Source organism: Aricia agestis, chromosome 16 (assembly GCF_905147365.1).
Source record: "Aricia agestis chromosome 16, ilAriAges1.1, whole genome shotgun sequence".
NCBI lineage: Eukaryota > Metazoa > Arthropoda > Insecta > Lepidoptera > Lycaenidae > Aricia > Aricia agestis.
In genome coordinates, this window is record NC_056421.1 from 92,754 (window position 1) to 115,251 (window position 22,498).

At 39.2% G+C, this 22,498-nt stretch overlaps 1 protein-coding gene across 1 annotated transcript; it reads right to left on the bottom strand.

Moving 5' to 3' along the window:
* Positions 1-880: 880 nt before the first annotated feature.
* On the bottom strand, positions 881-21,356 carry LOC121734587 (ribosome biogenesis protein BOP1 homolog). Its single transcript, XM_042125167.1, has 10 exons — positions 21,200-21,356; positions 20,933-21,046; positions 20,452-20,523; positions 19,861-20,137; positions 18,397-18,559; positions 14,179-14,326; positions 13,575-13,751; positions 12,959-13,102; positions 10,581-10,923; positions 881-1,844 (listed from the first exon to the last, which is right to left on the bottom strand). Exons 1-10 carry the CDS (start codon positions 21,272-21,274, stop codon positions 898-900), a joined length of 2,460 nt encoding a protein of 819 aa, XP_041981101.1. The 5' UTR covers positions 21,275-21,356; the 3' UTR covers positions 881-897.
* Between the last annotated feature and the right edge of the window lie 1,142 nt (positions 21,357-22,498).

The following is a 22,498-nucleotide window of genomic DNA, read 5'->3' on the forward strand; positions in this document are numbered from 1 at the left end:
ACAAAATGCTTTAAAAAGCGTTATCTTGACAGGCGCTGTACACCCGGCAAACCTGTGTGCCAGCATATTACCGCGGACCGATAGCGCCCTGCGCTCCCTCTCAATATCCTCCTCATCACTAAGAGTATCTGTCACCACATGACCGAGGTATTTAAATTTTGTAACACGACTCAGAGGTACTCCGTTGAGTAAAGGTGGTGGACACTCTTGGTGATTGAAAGTCTTATTATTAATATATAAGAAAATATTATGAAGAATTGTCATAGACTATAGATCTTAGGGCCCTTCTACACGACGTTTCTTTTTTTGCGCACTGACGACGCGCGTTTCTGATGCGCTCGTCTTCTGCACGTTTTGGGCTTTGGCAGATATAAAGTATAAAACTTTAGGCTTCCTTGCATTTGCTGAGCGTTCAACTTGCGTTTGTATCGATACAAACGACCGTAAAAAACGTCGTGTGGAAGAGCCCTTAGATACTCGAGGAAAGACGTGCACGGACTATAGTTTAAAATTTAAATATCATTTGTATTTATTTTTCCTAATGTTAAATATACTCTGGACTCCATGTCTTTTTCACGTTTTGATATAGAGTCCGGGACAAGTTTAGAAGTGTTATTATCATCTTTCTAACAATAATTCTGTATTGATTACAATATTAAAGACGAGTCCGCGTTAAAGCGACACGTCCCGCCCGATACGAATATGAGCTCCGTAGTACCTACTTTGTATTCTGTGAATATAAGTGAGCTGCACTACGCGGCTGTGGAATGGAAAGTGTCGCGTCGCGTCGTGTGATCTCACCTTAAAACAAATCGCTGCGACCATAATATTGTAACGAGCAATATTATGTAAGGGGATTGGGTAAAGATAAACAAATACGTCGGTCGGTAGAGTTTATTACGTGTAGAGGCGGATAGTGGCGTCGGCGCCGGCGGCCGCGAGCCAGGGCTGCGTGGGGTGCCAGCGCAGGTCGAGCGCGCACAGGTCGTCGCGGCGCTCGGGGCCCGGCAGCTGGCGCAGCGGCACCAGCAGCGGGTTCTGCAGCAGGTCGTTGTAGACCATGCCGTGCGACACCACCAGCCGCGCGTCGTCGCCACCGCTCGCGAACAGCGGGTACCGGGGGTGGAAGGCCACCGCGCGCACCGCGCCGCCGTGCAGCCGCAGCGTGCGGTACGGCGCCGACGACAGCTCCAGGTCGAACCACGCGCACTTGCGGTCGTACGAGCCCACCAGCACGTGGTCGCCGCCCGGGTGCACCGCCAGCGAGCTCACCCACTGCGCGCCCGGCCGTAGCGTGCGCACCAGCTCCTGCCGCACCAGGTCGTACACGCGCACCGCGCGCTGTGTCGCCACCAGCAGCTGCGGCCGCGACGGGTGGAACACCGCCGCCTGCACCAGCCCCTTCGCCCGCCGGAACGGCAGCTGCGAGCGGCGGCGCGACAGCTGGTGCACGACGACCGCGCGCGCGCCGCCGTCCGCCAGCGTGACGCACAGGTAGTCGCCGCGCGCGTGCCACGCCACCGTGCGCACGGGGCGGAAGTGCGCGACGGCGAGGCGCACGCCGCGCGCCCACTGGGCCGGGTCGCTGTCCTCCCACGTGACGGCGGCGGCGGTGCGCTCGTCCATGGTGACGTCGCGCTGCGGCGGCGGCTCGCGCAGTAGCTCGTCGGTGCGGGCGGCGACGCGGTGCGCGCCGATGCGTTCGCCGGGGTTGAGCAGCAGCAGGCGCGGGCCGACGGCGGCGGCGAGCAGGCTGAGGCCGCGCGCGGGCGTCCACGCCACGCCCGCCACCGCCCCGCCCACCTCCAGCGTGCGCAGGCACCGCCCCGTGCTCGTCTCCCACACTGATACATATATATGCGACACGTTAACAGAGGTCCAATCTCAGAGGTAATCTTAATATATATATTTCTTGTGTGCGTGTGTATGTGACTGAACTCCTCCTAAACGACTGGACCAATTTTGATGAAATTTTTTGTGTGTGTTCGTGGAGATTCGAGAATGGTTTAGATTTACAGTTTGGTCTACTGGAAAATGTTTTTTCAATTAATTTCTTATTTATAAGGAGTTGTTGATTTTGGAATGTTTTACATTAGATCCGGCGGACGGCTCTATCATCGCATTCAATATTATTCTATTTCAATTTTAGTTTGTCCTGACAGATGGTGCTACGATTAATTTGTAAAAAAATTTGTTATTCAATTCATGTGCTGATTAAAATATTAAATAAATAACACATAGGCTACAATTTTAACCGATTTTCAAAATGGGGGAGGTGTTATGTTCGTTTTCTTATATTCAACGATTACTCCGCCGTTTGTTAACCGATTTTCAAAATTTTTCTTTTGGTATATAGGGTATCATCCCAATTTGGTATTATATTCAGAAAAGTGGTGATCTGATGAAGGATCCATAAGTAATCGAGGGAACTCCTCAAAACTTATAGGGAAACATATGGTGACTTCGGTTTCGTGAGAAGTATTCTAAGCATATGCTACCAACAAGTAAGATTTTGCACCGAGATATACCTGGTATACCGTGGTTCGGAAGGTGCTGAGAGAATTCCTGATTCTTTATAGATACAAGTTTGGGAGTTTCGGCGTTGTTTTAAGAACAGAAAGCATATGCTACTATGCAAATTACATTCTTCATCATCATCATCATCATTATCACTACCATATTATACCATTTCATAGTCTTTTAGATCGAGACTCGAGTTTGTCAAGCGATAATTAAAAAAAATCTATATCTACCTAATATTATTATACTCGTGTTTCGTCCTCAAGATTAGTATCTAAATATTATTTTCTAAAACACAATGTAGTATCGCGTTAAGTGATACCACCTCGCACTATAGTTGAAAGCTGCTGTCAACACCAAAAAAAAAAAAAAAAAATTATCCCCCACTCCAAACTCAACTTTCCCCAGATTGGAGGCCCGGCTTCATTCGCATTTTAGTGCTCAACCACTTCGCATCTCATTTGGTTTCACGTTTAAATTAAATTAAAATTTAATATAAAATAATAAAAAATGTCTAAAAGGCAAAGTGATGATAATAGTCTCGATTATATAGTTAAAAAGTTGAGAAAATTAGAAAAAGAAATAAAACGTGATCGCTATTACAATAGAAGATCAATATCCAGCTCCAGTTCGTCAAGTAGTTCTTCAAATTCATCGATAGCTTCAATTGGAATCGCACCGGAAAATCTTAACGGTAAGTCATTTAAAAATAAAAATTTAAAAATCATTGCTATAACCAATTCCTTGCATCAGAATAGTCATCAGGACTATATAGATGTAGTGGGTTAACGGTTATTAATATTTTGCATCAGAATAGTCGCATGGGCTATATAGATGTAGAATTATACAAGAGATTTTTATTCCTTGTATTCCAGAAACGGAAGGCAATATACCAGCGGAAATAAATAACTCTTTTCCGATCGAAAACGCTGTTCCGGATGTACCGGAACAGCCCTGTCCGGGAACTTCAACGGATGTTGTTCCCGTGACCGAAAACGTTGCTTCAAATGATGAAAGGCCACAAAACGAGTTAATCGAGATTTTAGGTGAGGACCCGTCAACGGCCGTCACCTACGGGCCTGAAATACATAAAGAAATTGCATCCAGATTTACACACATTTGTACTTCCGGTTTGGACAAAAATAACCGAAAACTTCTAATTGAGAAACATAAGGTCCCAGGCAATTGCACTAACATTGCAGCGCCACGTCTTAATGCTGAAATTAAAGCAGCCCTATCGGATTCAGTGGTCAAACGCGACAAAGCCATCGAATACAGACAAAACCAGATGGCGGCAGCTATTTCGTCGTTAGGATCTATAATGTCCAATATCTTAATTAATAAGTGCGATAACAACGCTTTAATGCGGGATTTAATGGACCTGGGTCGCTTATTATGCGACATACAGCATTCTCAATCGACTGCTAGGCGAAATCTAGCCTTAAACTTCGTTAAAAAGAATTTAAAAGACCACCTAGATTTGACAAAGATTGACAGTTATTTATTTGGCGAAAATTTAGCCGAAACGTTAAAAACTGCTAAAGCAGTTTCGAAGTCTAGTTCGGACCTGAAGGCAGAACAACAAAAACAGATAAAACCTGCACCGACAAGGCATAATTTAAACTGGAAGACGGGGACCTCGGCTCGCAGACAGCCGACGGGCCAAGCACCGCGGCATCAACAGTCTGCCGCTCCGAGGGCTCCACCTCCGAGGCAAGCTGCTCAAACATTCTCGCGGCACTCCAAACAGAGCCGCCGCCAATAGACGAGGTACGTTACGCGGGCAGACTTGCTCGATTTTATAAGCAATGGACGCTCATTACATCTGATCGGTCCGTATTGTCCTGCATTAAAGGATATCAAATCAAATTTAACGAACCAGTTTATCAAAATAGTGTACAAGTTTTTAATTCGCCTTCAATAGAATTACGAGAAGCCGTTGATAGTTTACTGTTAATAGGTGCTATTTCTCGTTGTGAACCTTGTCAAGAACAATTTGTATCCCGTGTCTTTTTAATACCTAAGCCTAATGGGAAAATGAGATTCATTTTAAATTTAAAGAATTTGAACACTTTCATAAATACCCGTCATTTTAAGTTGGAGGATATCCGCACAGTTTTAAAATTAATCTCAAGAAATTGTTATTTAGCTACCCTCGATTTAAAAGATGCCTATTTTTTAATTAATATTCATCCCGATTCACGAAAATATCTTAGATTTTCTGTTGGTCATGAATTATATGAATTCAATGTTTTACCGTTTGGCTTATGTACAGCTCCATATATTTTTACCAAAATTATGAAACCAGTTGTTAAATTCTTACGATCGTGCGGTTTGTTATCTTCTATGTACTTGGATGATTTAATTTTAATTGGGGGTACTTATGAAGAATGTGTCAAAAATGTAGATATTACTCAAAAATTATTAAGACACTTAGGATTTATCATAAATAACGAAAAAAGTGTGATACAGCCATCAACATCTGTAAAGTACTTAGGTTATATTATTGATACCAGTAAATGGTCCTTAAGTCTACCACTAGAGAAAAGAATACGAATTAAATCTGAACTTATTAAAATAAAAAAATTAAGCCGTTTTAAAATAAGGACGTTAGCTAAACTTATAGGTTTGTTAGTTTCTGCATGTCCGGCAATAGAATATGGCTGGTTATATACCAAAGAACTCGAAAGATGTAAGTACCTTAATCTAAAAAATAACGAAGATTACGACAAAGTTATGTACCTGCCCAATTCATTATTGCCGGACATAAATTGGTGGATTAATAATATCGATCATTCTTCTCATAAAATCAAAGATGATCAATATCGTCTGGAAATATTCTCTGACGCCTCAACAACGGGGTGGGGCGGGTGTTGTGAGGGCCAAACGGCTAACGGTCGGTGGTCTACTACAGAGCTAAACCTACATATTAATCATCTTGAACTTTTGGCTGCACTTTATTCCCTTAAAATTTTTGCTAAAGAGTACAGGAACTGTCAGGTATTAATGCGTATCGATAATATCACAGCAGTCAGTTATATAAACCGTATGGGCGGTATACAATACCCTCACCTTTCTAGAGTCGCCAAGGACATATGGCAGTGGTGTGAAAACCGTAAAATATTTGTGTTCGCTTCTTATATCAAATCGAGTGAAAATACTATAGCCGATAAAGAATCTAGACGAATTCATCCAGATGTAGAATGGGAACTATCGGTGGATAGTTATACAACGTTGGTGAACACACTTTCATTTTTTCCCCAAATTGATTTATTTGCTACTCGAATTAACAAAAAGTGTAGTAAGTTCGTCTCTTGGCATAGAGATCCAGACGCCTTTGCTATTGATGCCTTTACCTTGGATTGGTCTAAACTAAATTTTTACGCCTTTCCCCCTGTAGCAATGGTTCTTAAAGTATTGAGAAAAATTGTTACAGATAGGGCAAAAGGGATCATAGTTGTACCGGATTGGCCTACACAGCCCTGGTACCCCATGTTTACACAATTGTTGACATCAAAATTAGTGAGAATAGATTCTAATAATTTTATTATACCTAATTCCAGAAACATACACAACCACCTTACCCTGGTTGCAGGAATTTTATCGGGAAGGCGATGCTGCAAAGAGGTATCCCACAATCCGCAATAGAGATAATGATAGCTTCCCTGTCGGAAAATACACTCAAACAATATGACGTTTGTTTTAAAAAGTGGTATGCATTTTGTCATATTAACTCTGTTGATGTTTACCAACCGTCTATCCCGGTGATATTAAAATTCCTCACGGAAGTTTATAATGATGGGGGGCAGTATGGAACTATTAATAGTTATCGGTCCGCTTTGTCATTAGTTATCCAAAATTTATCAGCCGACGATAGGGTCTCTAGATTTTGTAAAGGTGTTTATAAATTAAAACCACCATTGCCTCGTTACAATTATACATGGGACGTTAGTGTGGTGATTAATTATTTAGCTTCATGGTTTCCTAATCAAAATTTATCCTTAGACCAATTATCTAAAAAATGTGTCACATTGCTTGCTCTAGTAACCGCCCACAGAGTACAAACTATCTCTAAAATAAAAGTAGATGAAATTGTGATTTCTAATAATCAAGTAATTATAAAAATATGTGATTTTATAAAGTCTTCTAAAATAGGTACAAAGCAACCGATTTTGTATTTACCGTTTTTTGATGAACACCCCGAAATTTGTCCAGCTGACACTCTTAAAGTCTATATAGAGAAAACAAAAGATCTGAGAAAGTCAAAAGAACTGTTTATTAGTATTCGCAAACCTCACAAAACGGTTTCCAGCCAAACTATTAGCCGCTGGATAAAATCAACTTTGAAAGATAGTGGAATTGACGTATCTATCTTCTCATCACATAGCACTCGCCATGCTTTTACCTCGATGGCAAAAAAGCTAGGTGTTAATCTCGATGCCATCAGGCAAACTGCAGGATGGAGCGGCAATTCCACTACCTTCGCTAAATTCTATGACAGACCAATAGTAGAGAACCATAATGTTGCTCTAGCTAAGTCTTTGTGTTCACTGATTAAATAAAATTTATAATATCTAACTTTAATTTGAACTTAAAGTATAAGAAGTTGTTATAATTAGCTCTTAGAATTTTCTATTTCTGATTGTAATATTTTAATTAAGTTGTGTACTCATATTAAAGGATTTTTATAAATACCTGTGTGTGATATTTCTTACTCTAAACATCTACATTGTGTTTTAGAAAATAATATTTAGATACTAATCTTGAGGACGAAACACGAGTATAATTAATGATTAAACGAACTTACTTGTACGTGAAGTTCTATCATAATTATACGAAGTGTTTCGTCCGAAGAGATTAGTGATACCCACCCACCCAATACAGCCCTTACATGAGTATAAGAAATATCACAATAATCGTTTATCTCAACTAAATGAAGCCGGGCCTCCAATCTGGGGAAAGTTGAGTTTGGAGTGGGGGATAATTTTTTTTTTTTTTTTTTTGGTGTTGACAGCAGCTTTCAACTATAGTGCGAGGTGGTATCACTTAACGCGATACTACATTGTGTTTTAGAAAATAATATTTAGATACTAATCTCTTCGGACGAAACACTTCGTATAATTATGATAGAACTTCACGTACAAGTAAGTTCGTTTAATCATTAATAAACCTGAAGAGTATGTTTGCTTGAACGCGTCAATCTCAGAAACTACAGGTCCGATTTAAAAACTTATCTCAGTGTTAGATAGATCATTTATCGAGTAAGACTCATCATTTGTCGAGAAGGTTATATTATATTATTACTCTAAGACTAATACGACAGAAGAAACTCAGGAAAATGTGGGAAAAACGGGGGAAATATTTTTTATGGGAAAATGTACCTACGGATTCTGTAAAATTTCTAATTTACGCGGGCGAAGCCGCGCGGGACATCTAGTCTTAATATATATATTTCTTGTGTGCGTGTGTATGTGACTGAACTCCTCCTAAACGACTGGACCAATTTTGATGAAATTTTTTGTGTGTGTTCGTGGAGATTCGAGAATGGTTTAGATTTACAGTTTGGTCTACTGGAAAATGTTTTTTCAATTAATTTCTTATTTATAAGGAGTTGTTGATTTTTGAATGTTTTACATTAGATCCGGCGGACGGCTCTATCATCGCATTCAATATTATTCTATTTCAATTTTAGTTTGTCCTGACAGATGGTGCTACGATTAATTTGAAAAAAATTTTGTTATTCAATTCATGTGCTGATTAAAATATTAAATAAATAACACATAGGCTACAATTTTAACTGACTTTCAAAATGGGGGAGGTGTTATGTTCGTTTTCTTATATTCAACGATTACTCCGCCGTTTGTTAACCGATTTTCAAAATTTTTCTTTTGGTATATAGGGTATCATCCCAATTTGGTATTATATTCAGAAAAGTGGTGATCTGATGAAGGATCCATAAGTAATCGAGGGAACTCCTCAAAACTTATAGGGAAACATATGGTGACTTCGGTTTCGTGAGAAGTATTCTAAGCATATGCTACCAACAAGTAAGATTTTGCACCGAGATATACCTGGTATACCGTGGTTCGGAAGGTGCTGAGAGAATCCCCGATTCTTTATAGATACAAGTTTGGGAGTTTCGGCGTTGTTTTAAGAACAGAAAGCATAATATGCTACTATGCAAATTACATTCTTCATCATCATCATCATCATCATCACTACCATATTATACCATTTCATAGTCTTTTAGATCGAGACTCGAGTTTGTCAAGCGATAATTAAAAAAAATCTATATCTACCTAATATTATAAACCTGAAGAGTATGTTTGCTTGAACGCGTCAATCTCAGAAACTACAGGTCCGATTTAAAAACTTATCTCAGTGATAGATAGATCATTTATCGAGTAAGACTCATCATTTATCGAGAAGGTTATATTATATTATTACTCTAAGACTAATACGACAGAAGAAACTCAGGAAAATGTGGGAAAAACGGGGGAAATATTTTTTATGGGAAAATGTACCTACGGATTCTGTAAAATTTCTAATTTACGCGGGCGAAGCCGCGCGGGACATCTAGTATATAAATATATTTTTGTGAGCATATTTTCCTTTTTCAAAATTGTAAGTCACTTGTGAAGACTATAAAATATAACTCATTATATCACACGTACAATGAAAAAGAACATAAAAGAAGTTGCATTGTAATGTTTTCTTCTCAATTAATTTTGATTGATAATAAAAACATGAATTTGAAAAAACAAGGATCGGAATTTTTTTTTGAAATCAAAGTGGCAATACTTCTAAATAAAGAAATAAAATTTTTTTTTGTTTTTTAACCAAAGAATTCTATGTATTTAAATTTTGTTTTTGACTTATTAGATAAGTGAAATTAATATAATAATAATATAATGTCTATGGACGCCCCACGTCAGTCTGGCCCCGTGCTAAGTACCTGAAGGATTTGTGTTACGGGTACCAGACAACGGAAATATCTATACTAATATTATAATTGGCAAGAGTTTATTTGTTTGTTTGAACGCGCTAATCTCAGGAACTACTGGTCCGATTTGAAAAATTATTTTACTGTTGGATAGCCCATTTATCGAGGAAGGCTATAGGCTATATTTTATCACGCTAAGACTAATAGGAACTAAGAAATAGAGGAAAATGTGGAAAAAACGTGGGAAATTATATGAAAGGGCTTATTTGAACGCGCTAATCTCAAGAACTACTGGTCCGATTTAAAAAAAAAATTCAGTGTTAGATAGCCCATTCATCGAGGTAGGCTATAGTCTATATTTATCACGCTAGGACTAAAAGGAGCGAAGAAATAGATGAAAATGTGGAAAAAACGGGGGAAATTATATGGAATTGCTTATTATATTATTATGAACTACTGGAGCAATTTTTATGTTATTTGGCAAACATGAAGAATAGACCACGTGAAGGGACATAGGCTATTTTTGCTGCAATATGTACGGTTGCGTGAAATTCCTAAATTACGCAAGCGAAGCCGCGCGGAACATCTATATTATATAATAAAATCGTAGGAAAGTCAATTCTGTATATTGAATATTTTTGTACAATAAATAATACTTGGGATGTGATTTACTATGCTAACGCGGACGAAGTCGCGGGCAACAGCAAGTATTTAATACTTTTATACTATGTATACATATTATATTTAAGATTTTTATTATATGATACACATATTTAATACACATCCATGACCCAGGAACTTTGAAAACTTTTTTCGTGCTGTTGGTAGATCAAGCCGGGAGTCGCGGGATTCGAACCCGCGACTCCCGGCTTGAGTCACCAACAGCCCACCAACTGAGCCACAGAGGTCGTCAAACCTTCCGTCTTAATTTTTAATTTAAGCCATAATAAAAACACTTGACTGCATCTTCCCTATTGTATCTTTTCTAATTCAAATGAGCTGTATTAAAAAAATATATTTACTACGATTTGACTGTGGGGTAGGCCTTTGCCCAGCAATGGGACAGCATAGACTAATTAAGAAAAAACATTTGATATTTACAACATGTCGCTCGTACCTTTGACGGTGCCGTCGTCGCTCGCAGACACTATGTACTGTCCGGTGGGGTCGAAGTCGACGGCGCGGACGAGGCCGGTGTGTCCGCGCAGGCAGAGCGCCTCCGCCGTGGGGAAGGGCTGCAGGTCGCGCGGGGAGGGCAGGTTGGGCACCAGGTCGTCGGCGCTGATCGTCAGCCGCATCTTGATGGCGCGCGGCGCGAGGTACAGGTCGAGGCAGCGGAGAAACCGCTCGCGGATATACCGCGGGTACGCGGGCACGGCGCGCAGGGAGGTATGCGCGGTCGGCAGGAACGTGTACTTGCGCTTCCATGGTGTTTCGGCTAGGCGGTCCCACTCCTTCATCTGTTGAGTGTTGATAATAAGCATAACATAGTAGTACAGACCACCCTCCAAATGTGGTGTATTATTTCAGTATTTATTTAACTATAAATTAATTCGATAAATACATGAAATTCTAGTATCGCGATTGTGTTTATTATGAACGTAAATCACTATACCTCCACCTTTTTTGTTTTTTTGAAGTAGGGTGTGCATTGTATAGTCCTTTAATTGGAACAAATGACTTATTTTACATGAAACATTAGCTTCGGTGATGACAATAATATCTATTTGAGGCTTACATTGGGACAAAACAATTTGTTCTAATTCGCTAAAGTGTTTAGTTAGGGAATTTATATTAGTGTGAATACATATGAGGTTATTAGAATTTTTCTTACATGTTTGTTTAGTAAAGTTAAGAATATCAGTGCAATTAAATAGTTCGTTACAATTACTAGATAAATAGTGGCTATCCATAAAAATATGCAGTTTTAGATATTAATGTTACTAAATTAAGAAAATATTATATGATAAAATATTTAGGAAGCAAGAGATTCTATGTCCTTGTCACCTAATCCACACAGTTTTGTTTGATTCTGATTTCCTCGCAAAAACTTTACCATATTTGCACCATACAAATTTAAATTTCTTTGTTTCCTTAAGATCTTGTTTGGCCTTAGACAAAATATACTTGGTACGTGGGGTGAGTGCTTCTCGGATGTAGATGGGTTCGGCTGCAATCTCTCCAGATAAGTTAGGTAGCACACAGGAAGCGGTAAGTTTTGCGATTCGGCCAGCGGTTATCCATTGAGTTTTTCGTTCCTGGTTATGTAAATGCACCAAAATAGCACAATTTTTGCCTTTTCGTGCGGGTAGGCGTCGCGCACCTTGTATTTGGGTTTTATCCTCGGTGCCCATTTGTACTAAGTTAGCTACTATTTTTACCAGTTTGTTCACATCCTCATCATTTTGGGTTGGTATTCCGGCAATTTCAATGCAGTTTACCAACGCCGACTGTTCCCCCAATTCTAGACGTTGTTCCAAAGAAGCCATTGTTGTTTCTAGGTGGGTGCATTGATTTTTTGGTACCACTTGTTTACGTTCTAGTATTTTAATTTTTTCAGATGTTGCAGAAATATGTTCTTCGTATTCATGAAATTTATCACTTATATGTTGCATTGATTTTATTATTTGCTCCAACTCCTTCGTTACAATTTTATGAACTTCTTTGCTTATATTATCCAGCATTTTCTTTACATCAACCCCAGGCATAGTGTCGGAATTAACTTCATCTTCGTCTTCGTCCTCATCTCCTTGAGCTGATAGAAATGATGTTCTTCGAGTTGACGACAGGCGACATGCGCTACACACCCATTCGAGCGTCTCAGTTGCTCGAAGAGCGGTTCTTTGTTTGTTGTTTAGACCACTGCATTCCGTCTTCTCATGAACAGCAATTTCACATCGGCTGCAAGTTATTGCGGGCGATTTTTTCGTGACCGCTTTATTACAAATTCCACACTTATTCATAGTGTACAGGTAGTTAGTAACAATAAAATTTTACTGTGTACGTCAATCCGCGTCGAAGGCTCACGCTCGAATGTTTGACCACCAGACAGCTGTGGTTATTAGGAAGGTCTGAAAATCAGCCAATATCTATTTTTTTTTCACCCGAAATAGCTCCTAATAACGCTCATCGGGTCAGCTGGGGTTATGTAACATATTATATTTCGTTTTCACTTTGTCCTAAATTTTATCGGGCAACATTTTTAAAACATGAAGACGCAAACAACATTAGTCGCGTTAGTTAGTATTTAGTATAACTATTGCTCTCGCAATGGCGTCTTTACATTAACATGTGTAAGCATAGCAATTGCTCTTGTAAAAACCCACTTCACTTCATAGCTATCACATCACTACCATTTTAAAGGATGTCAACGTAACTGCAACTATTCTAATGTTGAGAGTGTCCAACGACGACAGTAGTTGCTCTCCATCAGGTGACCCGTTTGCTCGTTTGCCCTCTAATTAAAAAAAATCAATCCCTACAACATGAACATACCTCCTTCTTATCGAGCAAGTACTCCGGCGGGGGGTTGTAGCTCTCGGCGTGTGTGGGCGGGGGGCGGCGCGGGGCGGGGATGTGGCGGGCGCCGCGACGCTCCGCCCCCTCCGTAGAACCCCACAGGTCGTAGAAATGACGCTCCTGTAATGTTCAGGAAGTAAATTAGCGTTATTTAGTAATTGATGAGGTAGGTATGCCTTTAATACTTTGTTAAAAGATATTTACAATAGAATGCATATAAAATATAATATCTCATTATTTTGCGAATGTAAAAAGATCATTAAAGAAGGCGCAACGTAATGATTTCACCTCATTCTAAATATTATGTATTTTTGGTGTAGAGAAAAATTTGAAAAAAACATGTAGTTCATTTCTACAAAAGAGGCAGTTTTTTTTTAACTGCCTGTTTTGTAATTTAAATCTAATTTATTATTAAAATTAAATTTAATTATATAATTAAGTAATTTAAATGTTTTTTTAATATGCAATAGTTTAAAAGACAGTCAGTAGTAGGTGTGGGTGTGTGAGTAAGATGGGAACACGTCGTCGGCTAGACTTAGCAGGGATCCTATAAAAGATAACTCATATAGATCGAGGTTTGTGTGTCGCTGACCCGCTGCTTGCGCCGTTCGGCTGCGATCTCCTTCCTAGTCTTGGTCCAGCCCATCTTGAGCGCGTGCACGATGCGGGCGACCTGCCGCTGCTCGGAGCGGGACGGCAGGAACGACCGCTTGTGCTCGGGGAACGCCCGCAGCGGCGTCGCCAGCACCTCGCGGGAGAACCACTCCACCTGGCAAATTGATAGTAAATCATGTTAGATATTAATTAAGTCAAATAATTGATACGCGGGAAGCATAGACTCCCCCGCGCGGCTGAGATGCAGCCCGTCTATGTTCGTCTAATTGTTCGATTTAAGAGCGTTTACGCCTTTCACGCTCAATTCGGCTTAAAACTGTATTTTTCAAACTTGAAAAAATCATCAACCACTTATATCTTTATAAAAATTATTATTACTTATTTTGATAGGAAATTTCACTGTCTACATATACTATAGTTAGTAGACAAAAAATACTATTTATAGGGTATTTGTACATAATATCTCGATACCTTGACAGAGGTTGTCTTAAAATAAAGGGAGGTGTGACATTCTAAAAATCATGAAAATTGTGTGGCGTACTTTATGGATCCTTTAGTAGCAAACAACAAACGTAACTCACCCAAGGTTCATACTCCTCTTCATTAGCAGTGGGTGCGCGGCCGCTGCGCAGGCGCTCGATCAGCTTCAGGTCCTCCGTAGACAGCACGACGTCCTGGCCGGTCGCCGGGTCGCGCACCGTGCGCCAGAACTCCGGGTCCTCGCATTTCCTGTTACATAAAACCATATAACAGAATAAAAATACGTGTGGCACTAGAGGACAGCCGTGGTAAACCGCATAGCAACTTGTGCAATTATAATCTCCATACGTCCAAGGGCGGATCCAGCTTTGGCGCCAGGGGGAGGGTCACATAGTCAGGGTCAAGACACAAGAACTTATAATTTAATTTTGATTATTTACTTAGTGGTTCGACTAGGACCTGGACCGAGCCAAGGGGGGGGGGGGGGGTCATGACCCCCATGACCCCCCCCCCTGGATCCGCGCTTGCATACGTCAGACGTCTAGTCGCACGCAAACAACCGACACCCCGAGCCCCACCGAGCTGAAGTCCGCCGAACTGAAATGACGTTAGACGAATCTTAGGTGTTTTTCGTAACGAAATTTCTTGATTCGGTCGTCGCGCTCAAAGCCCGCGATAAATGGTATGCAATAACTTAAAAAATCGGCCAAGCGAGTCGGACTGGCGCACGAAGGGTTCCGTACGGTTAGAGCGAAAGTAGGGGAAAAATTGTGTTTTTTGTATGGGAACCCCCCTTAATTTTTTTTTTCAATTTTATTATCAAATATTAAAGTACACATAATACATATAATTGAGGATTTTGTAAAAATTTCAAGTGTCTACAGGTTGCCATTATTGATTACGAGCCAGAAACCACTTTTGTTGTATGGGAGCGACCCTTAAATATTAATTTTATTTTGTTTTTAGTATTTGTTGTTATAGCGGCACCAGAAATACAAAATCTGTAAAAAATTCAGAAATTTAGCTATAGCGGTTCTTGAGATACAGCCTGGAGACAGACAGACGGACAGACATCGAAGTCTCAGTAATAGGGTCCCGTTTTTACCCTTTGGGTACGGAACCCTAAACAGGATCAAACTTGTTTCGTGCCGACTTACATTTAATACATGTGCTGAAATCTGAATGCAACAGCTGCTATATCGCGTTATTACATACTAGCTGTTGCCCGCGACTTCGTCCGCGTGGACTTCAGTTTATAGCGCGCGATGTCAACAAAATTGGTGTCAAAAGCTTTTATAAAAAAAAAACCTGGTATCCCTTAAATCAAAACACATAACATTTCATTTTTTAAATTAAACTTTCTATGTTATGCCAAATTTTAAAGCTTATTTAGCCCCCCAATTACACAACTTTACCCATAAACTATTTATCATTGATAGGTTTAAGGTTACGTCACTGCATAGATAAAGTACTGAGTTATAACGTAATAAAGAAATCGAAAAAAAATCGAAATGCGGATTGCGGATATAAGATGATACCACCTCTTATAGAAAGAGTTTGAGACTTTGAGCAATCGTCAGCGCAATGTACTGAGACGCACGGCGCCATCTATTATGAATTTTTGGAACTAACTTAATTTGAACAAATTTACGCATTTTCACCCCCTTACAACCCTTTTTTCCAGTAAAAAGTAGCCTATGTCCTTTCTCAGGCTTTAGACTCCACACCGTCGTTTTTCCATACAAACGCTGTCCCCTGTTTCCTCCCTGGATAATGCCGGTAGAGTTATGATTTTTTTCCTGAGTATCTATGGCCACTATTAGCATGTCCCTATGTTTTCTTTTTTTTTTCATAATTTTATTATTAAAAAAGATAAGAACGTCCAAAAACCCAAAAAAATGGCATGATTTTCCTCTGTGTTCAAACACCCAGAAATCAAAACTGGCTAAAATATACAAAAAAAAATAAAACATAGGGACACAGCTCAAGCCTTGCTTTAATTCTTAATGAAAAAAATACTTAAGAGGATTCCACACCGCCATTTTTTCCATACAAACGTTGTCCCCTGTTTCCTCCCTGGATAATGCTAGTAGAGTTATAATTTTTTTCCTGAATATCTACGGCCACTAATACAATGTCCCTATGTTTTCTTTTTTTTCATAATTTAATTATTAAATAAGATATGAACGTTCAAAAACCCAAAAAAATGGCCAGATTTTCCACTGTGTTCAAACGTCCAGAAAACAGATTTGGATAGATTATACAAAAAAAGCAAAACATAGGAACACAGCTCAAGCCTTTTTTTAATCTTTAATGAAAAAAGTACTTAAATCGGTTAAGTTTTGGAGAAGGAATCAGGGGACAACGAATCGTTGATTTTCTGGATTTTTTGCAGTTGTCTCTATCGCGTTCTGCGGTATAGGCTTGAGGTAATGGAGACAGCTATAGATATTACACGTACTTTTTTTTCATTTCTCTAGCCGCTGTGGTATCCTCTTAAATCAGTTAAGTTTTGGAGAAGGAATCAGCGGACAACGAATCGAAGATTTTCTGTTCTTTTATTAGAACTTTTGTCGTGTTGTCTCTATCGCGCTCTGCGGTGGGAGCCTTGAGATTGGTGAGACAGCAATACATTTTCAAATACCTATTTTCAATTTCTCTCGCCACTGGTGTATACTCTTAAGACATAAGCTCACCTTATACAAAACATGTATAAGAACGATACTCACTTATGCGTGCGTCTCTTTCGCACACATAAGTGACAATCAGATGAACAAATTGCAACGAGTTCAAAACCGTTTTTTGCGCATGGCAACAGGTGCCCCCCGTTACATGCGAAACATCGACTTGCATAGAGACTGCGAGCTTATCACTATCAAAGCCTATATCAAAGAACTCTCAGAGAGATTCTTTGAGAAAGGCAAAGTACATCCCAATCCGCTCATTCGTAAGGCTGTGGGCTACGAACATGACGCACGGACATTCCGATACCCCTTCAGACGGCCTAAGCATATCTTAGCCGACCCTGTAGACCCCATCACAGAATACGTAACGTACTGTGTGCAGTTACGTAAACACAAATCACACTCACCCGCGTGGTTAGTACTGCACCGGGGACGACGCCGGAGCCTTCCCCGAGGACTCAACACGACCCGAACGACAAACAGACAGACCGACCAAAATCCGGTGCCGAGCTCGATCCCGGGTTCGAGTTCGCATGCGGATAGCATAGGAACACATCTAAATCATGACCGCGACCGCGACATTGTCGTAGAGAGCTCTTCCAATTACTTTGACATTAGAACATACACGCGTATGTCACCCCAACCGGACTCGGAAGGGGAGAGGGACGGCCCTCTTTTATACAATAACAATAACTTGAGCTCGTCTACCGCGATAACTCGTACGCAGCTAGTTTGTGCTACCGCGCGCGTGCAGCCTCACTCGTCGGAGAGTGAGAAAGGGGTCGGACCCCTTAAGAACAGGGGGGACCCGTGTCCCCACGTCAGATAAAAATAGCTTATTTTCATAGCTCTCCTCAACATTGCCCGATTAGAATGTCACACATGTGACTTTAGGGGAGGGGGCCAGGCCCCCTCATTGCTTATCTCCAAACCAACTAGCAACAGACTAGTTATAGCCATGATTAAACTGCCGTGGTCTTAACCAGACCAGTAGCTTAGACCCTTTCGAAAAAAAATAAAATAATAATAATATCTATGGACGCTTCACACCACGTCAGTCTGGCCCCGTGCTAAGTACCTAAAGGACTTGTGTTACAGGTACAGACAACGGAAATATATTTAATACTTTTATACTATACATATATTTAAGATTTTTATTATATCATACACATATTTAATACACATCCAGACCCGGGAACATTGAAAACTTTTTGTTCCGTCGGCGGGATTCGAACCCGCGACCCCCGGCTTGAGCTACCAACGCGCTCACCACTGAGCCACAGAGGTCGTCGAGAGCATTGGTGCACTTTTTATGTTTTAAATTGTAATTTTCCATCTTTTTAGTAAAAGATGTCCCCGTGCGAGTTTCTTACGCTGCGCCGGGTCTTCTCGCCGGGTTAGTTCCCGAACTGGTGGTATCCACCTTAGTATCGACGTTCGGAAATATTTTTGTAAAAAAAGTACTCTGAATAAAAAATATTTTGATTTGATTTGTGGTGTATTAGAGACATTGATTGAAACTAAAGTAATATCGTTGGTTTATACCAAGTCAAAGTAATTGTGATATTTTAGGTGATTATCAATTTCTCTAATACTGATATTCACTTCAGCCATGTCTGTTGTGCTTATACTGACTTGAGGAATTCGTCGATCTGGTCTCGCTGGGGCGGCTTGATGATCTTGCGGCCGTCGAGGTCGTAGCCCACGTGCTGGTACTCGTTGTACCACCACATCGGCACGTCGCCCACCGTGTTCCGACGGTCCTCCTCGTCCGACGTGTCACCTGACTCGTACTCGTCTGGAATACCATAAAACATAATACATTTTCAAGTTTCTAACCCTTGTAGTTTAGGTCCTGCATCGAGAGGTCAGACTGTCATTCAGCTAGTTCACTTATGGTAGAAACTTGATTGTCCGACCCTCTGTTATACAGACTGCAACTGAATATTATTATATTTCTAAATTATTTAATTTAATTAATAAACATTGATTTTCTGCATATTATAATATTATTATGCACCAAACCTGCTTTTCTTTGTGTACATCAATTATCCAGTTTTTCAAATATCCAAATGCCTATCAACAGCAATTACTCTGGCTGTTACTCATGTTCCCACCGTACATAGATTAAAATAAGTTCCTACCATACATAGATTAAGATTAAAAATATTATTTTTAGGGTTCCGTACGTCAAAAGGAAAAAACGGAACCCTTATAGGATCACTTTGTTGTCCGTCTGTCCGTCTGTCAAGACCCTTTTTCTCAGGAACGCGTGGAGGTATGAAGCTGAAATTTATATCAATTACTCAGGTCTACTGTCCCTTGAAGCTGTGAAAAAATCAAACTTCTAAGCCAACGCAATCAAAAGATACAGCCGTTTATGCCGCAAATTTTCGACACTTGCAAGGGAATCAAAACCTACAGGGTGCTTCCCGTTAACTCAGAATCTTGAAATTTGGTACGAAGCAACGTCTTATAGCATAGATAAAGGAAAAATTACGAAAACCATAAATTTTTAGTTACATCACATAATATATTTTTTTTTAATAATTTTAAACTTACTACCTATTTCCTCATAAACGCGTAGAGGTATTAAATTGAAATTCATACCAAATACTCAGGTCTATAATACCTTTAAGCTGTCGGAACCCTCGGTGCGCGAGTCCGACTCGCACTTGGCCGGTTTTTGTAAGATACAAGTTCATCATAAAAAATTGTTTTACATTTATTTAGGAACTTTCACCATTTTACAAATAAACATAATACAGCATAACATATAAGTATTCAAGGTTTACTGCCTCGACTGTCAATTGACTGTCCCAATGTGCTGGTCTAGACAATTTTGCTATATAAATATTTTAATCACCCTCTAACATTGATTATGGCAATTCTATTGAGCAGCCTGTAAAAGTTTTACTAGAATTTAAAAAATGTGTGCAGATGAAGAACTGAATTAGTGGTGTTATCTTTATGGGAATAAATTTGTTAAACCTTTAAAATCATAAGTGTTAAAAGCTCAAACCAACATCACTTTTACATTTTTATAGGATATTCAGTTTTAGCACATTTAATTGTTCTAAAGTAACTATAAGCTGTTACCTTTCTGTTGTACGGGTAGTGTTGCTACCTCTTTTATTTTCTTTGACAATAAATCTATACTTTTTGATGTTTCCTTCTGACTGTTTTCTTTCTTTTTAACTTTTTGTTTTGTCTTTTTTGTTTCTTTTTTATTGGCCTCATCGCTGGACACTGGTGGGGTGGCAGTGGCTGTTTCTGCTCCACTGTCATTGCTCTCCTCTGATTCCTTCTCATCACTTTCATCATCATCATTGTCACCTTCATCACTTGTGTCTCCGTCCTCTGAATCTTCCAATTCCTGATTAAAACAAGAATATTGTTGAACAAAAGTTCTATCATAATTATAGTACAATTTTAAGATACCAAAGAACAAAAATTATAATTAGAATTAAATTGCGAGTTTCTTACGCTGGGATAGTTCCCGAACCGGTGGTAGTCACCGTAGTATCAACATTCTGAAAGTATTTTCTTAAAATCTACTCAGAAATAAAACAATTTTTATTTATTTTATTTTATAATAGAAAATTCTTTATTTTGTAGTAAAATAAAAGATGGTCTTACTGCTGAAAACGGTTTCTTATAATAATTGTTATTAATATAAAATATACATACTGAGGACTCAGCTTCTTCCTCTGAACCATCTTCTTCTATGACTGAATCATCACTCTCATTGAAAAGCACCTCCTGAAAATGTAATGTTATTGTATAATTAAGCAGCTAGTAAACAAAGAATAAAAACCTACTGCATTCGTTATTTGAGAGAAATAAGTAATATGTAAAACAAATGGCCCATGCTTAGTGATTTTATGCATTACCATAAAGCAGTGCAAGTGCTTGCCACACTTGACTTAAGAAAATAACACTTTAGATTTGCTTTTAGTTTCACATGACCCAAAAACTAGGGATTAGGGATGCAGAAATATATTCTCAGCATGGCCACCATAGCAATTAATATGCCTGTAACATTTTTAGATGCTTCTACATTTATAAATCTACATTAACATTTACGGAGATCACTTATGTAAGTGTTGAAGTCTCACAAAATTCTCTGCCAAATTTTTTGTGCTGGTTTGCCACATTAAAAAACACATACATCCTGCTCCACGTCTGAAGCCGCTTGGTCCTCCTGCTCGGAATCTGTGGCGTCTCCCTCGTCGTCTATCTCACCCGGCATCAGGTCCTCGCCAGCGTCCGAGCTGCTCGACTCCTACAACACAGACGCAAAACTAAAGTTTATTACAATGTAATCTTACCTCCCATTAGATCTTCGTAATGTGTTCCAATGACATTAAAATTACAAAAGCAGAAACTCGGATGTAACATTTTAGACGAATGTCCACCTTATAATTTTAACACTTACATCGTCATCTTGATTTTTACTTGTTTCTTCAGCCTCAATTTTTCTCTTGGCCAAACCTTTTCTGAAAGGAGGCATAGTTTTCAAAAGAATTTAATCTAAAATTAATTTTACAATTTTATACACGTGCAGTTAGTATCACAGGTTAGTATGCGCATTGTTTTCTATCTTTTTCTTCTTCTTTTTTATTAGTTGTTCGATGTCAATGTCACTGGTCATGTACTTTTTTTCTTCTTATAATGGCACTTCGGCTATAACCATGGCCATATTATGGCGGGAAAACAATATTCTTTAATACAATTTTCTACATTATTGTCAGGTCAGTCAGTTCTAAAGTCTAGTCAAAGTCTAAGTATAAAGTCAATACAGTCAAGAAGTCAAGTTGGTCGATTCAGTAAAGTGGTAGACGCTTTACTGAAACTTTCGATGGAGTTTTGGAATTATTGGAAACTTGAAGACCAGCTAGACTATCATAATTACAGTCAAACACAAGACCTGTTCAAGAAACTTATTCCAAACGTGAAATTGTCAGTGCCTTGCAATGACATTACTACCCTAGACTTAACTTGTGATCATAGACATAATATATTTATATTATGTCTATGCTTGTGATGATACAGTACCATCCCTTAAAATGAACAGTAAGAAAAAATTAAAGAAATATATTAAAATTAAAAAATGTAGCAAAAAGTATAGCCAACTCTCAATGAAAAACATTATGAACAGATTAGCAAACAGTATCAAACAAAACCAACCAATTGCATAATAACTTGTTAGATTGTAACTTTGTCTTAGAACAGACAAAATGTGATTATGAGGCCGATGTATCCAGCCTTCAGTTAGAAATTTCCTATTTACATGATACTTTAGACAGTTTGACAAAAAAGTATGAATCTTCACAAAAGGAAATACAGGCACATATATTGGCAATGGATGATTTGCTTGAAGTAACTCGATACAATGAGGAGCGTGTTCATTCTTTATTGAGACTTAATATTTCCTCACTTCAGGTGGATCATTCAGTTTCTAATATGTCATATATATGTTCCACTGAGAAGGCACATACTGAAAGCCAATCAAATATTAGGTTATTTAGTGATGAGTTAGGACAGAACTTAGGTACTTATTTAAGTAGAATATGCAAAGGACAGGCAGTTTCTAATATTTGTATGCCCGGAGACACTTATAAGGATATAGTACAAAGGGCACTAACTGAAAAATATTGCCCTAACACAACACTTATTATTCTAGTTGGGAGAAGAGGGAAATTAAACAAATACCAAATGACAGTACCTACTTTTA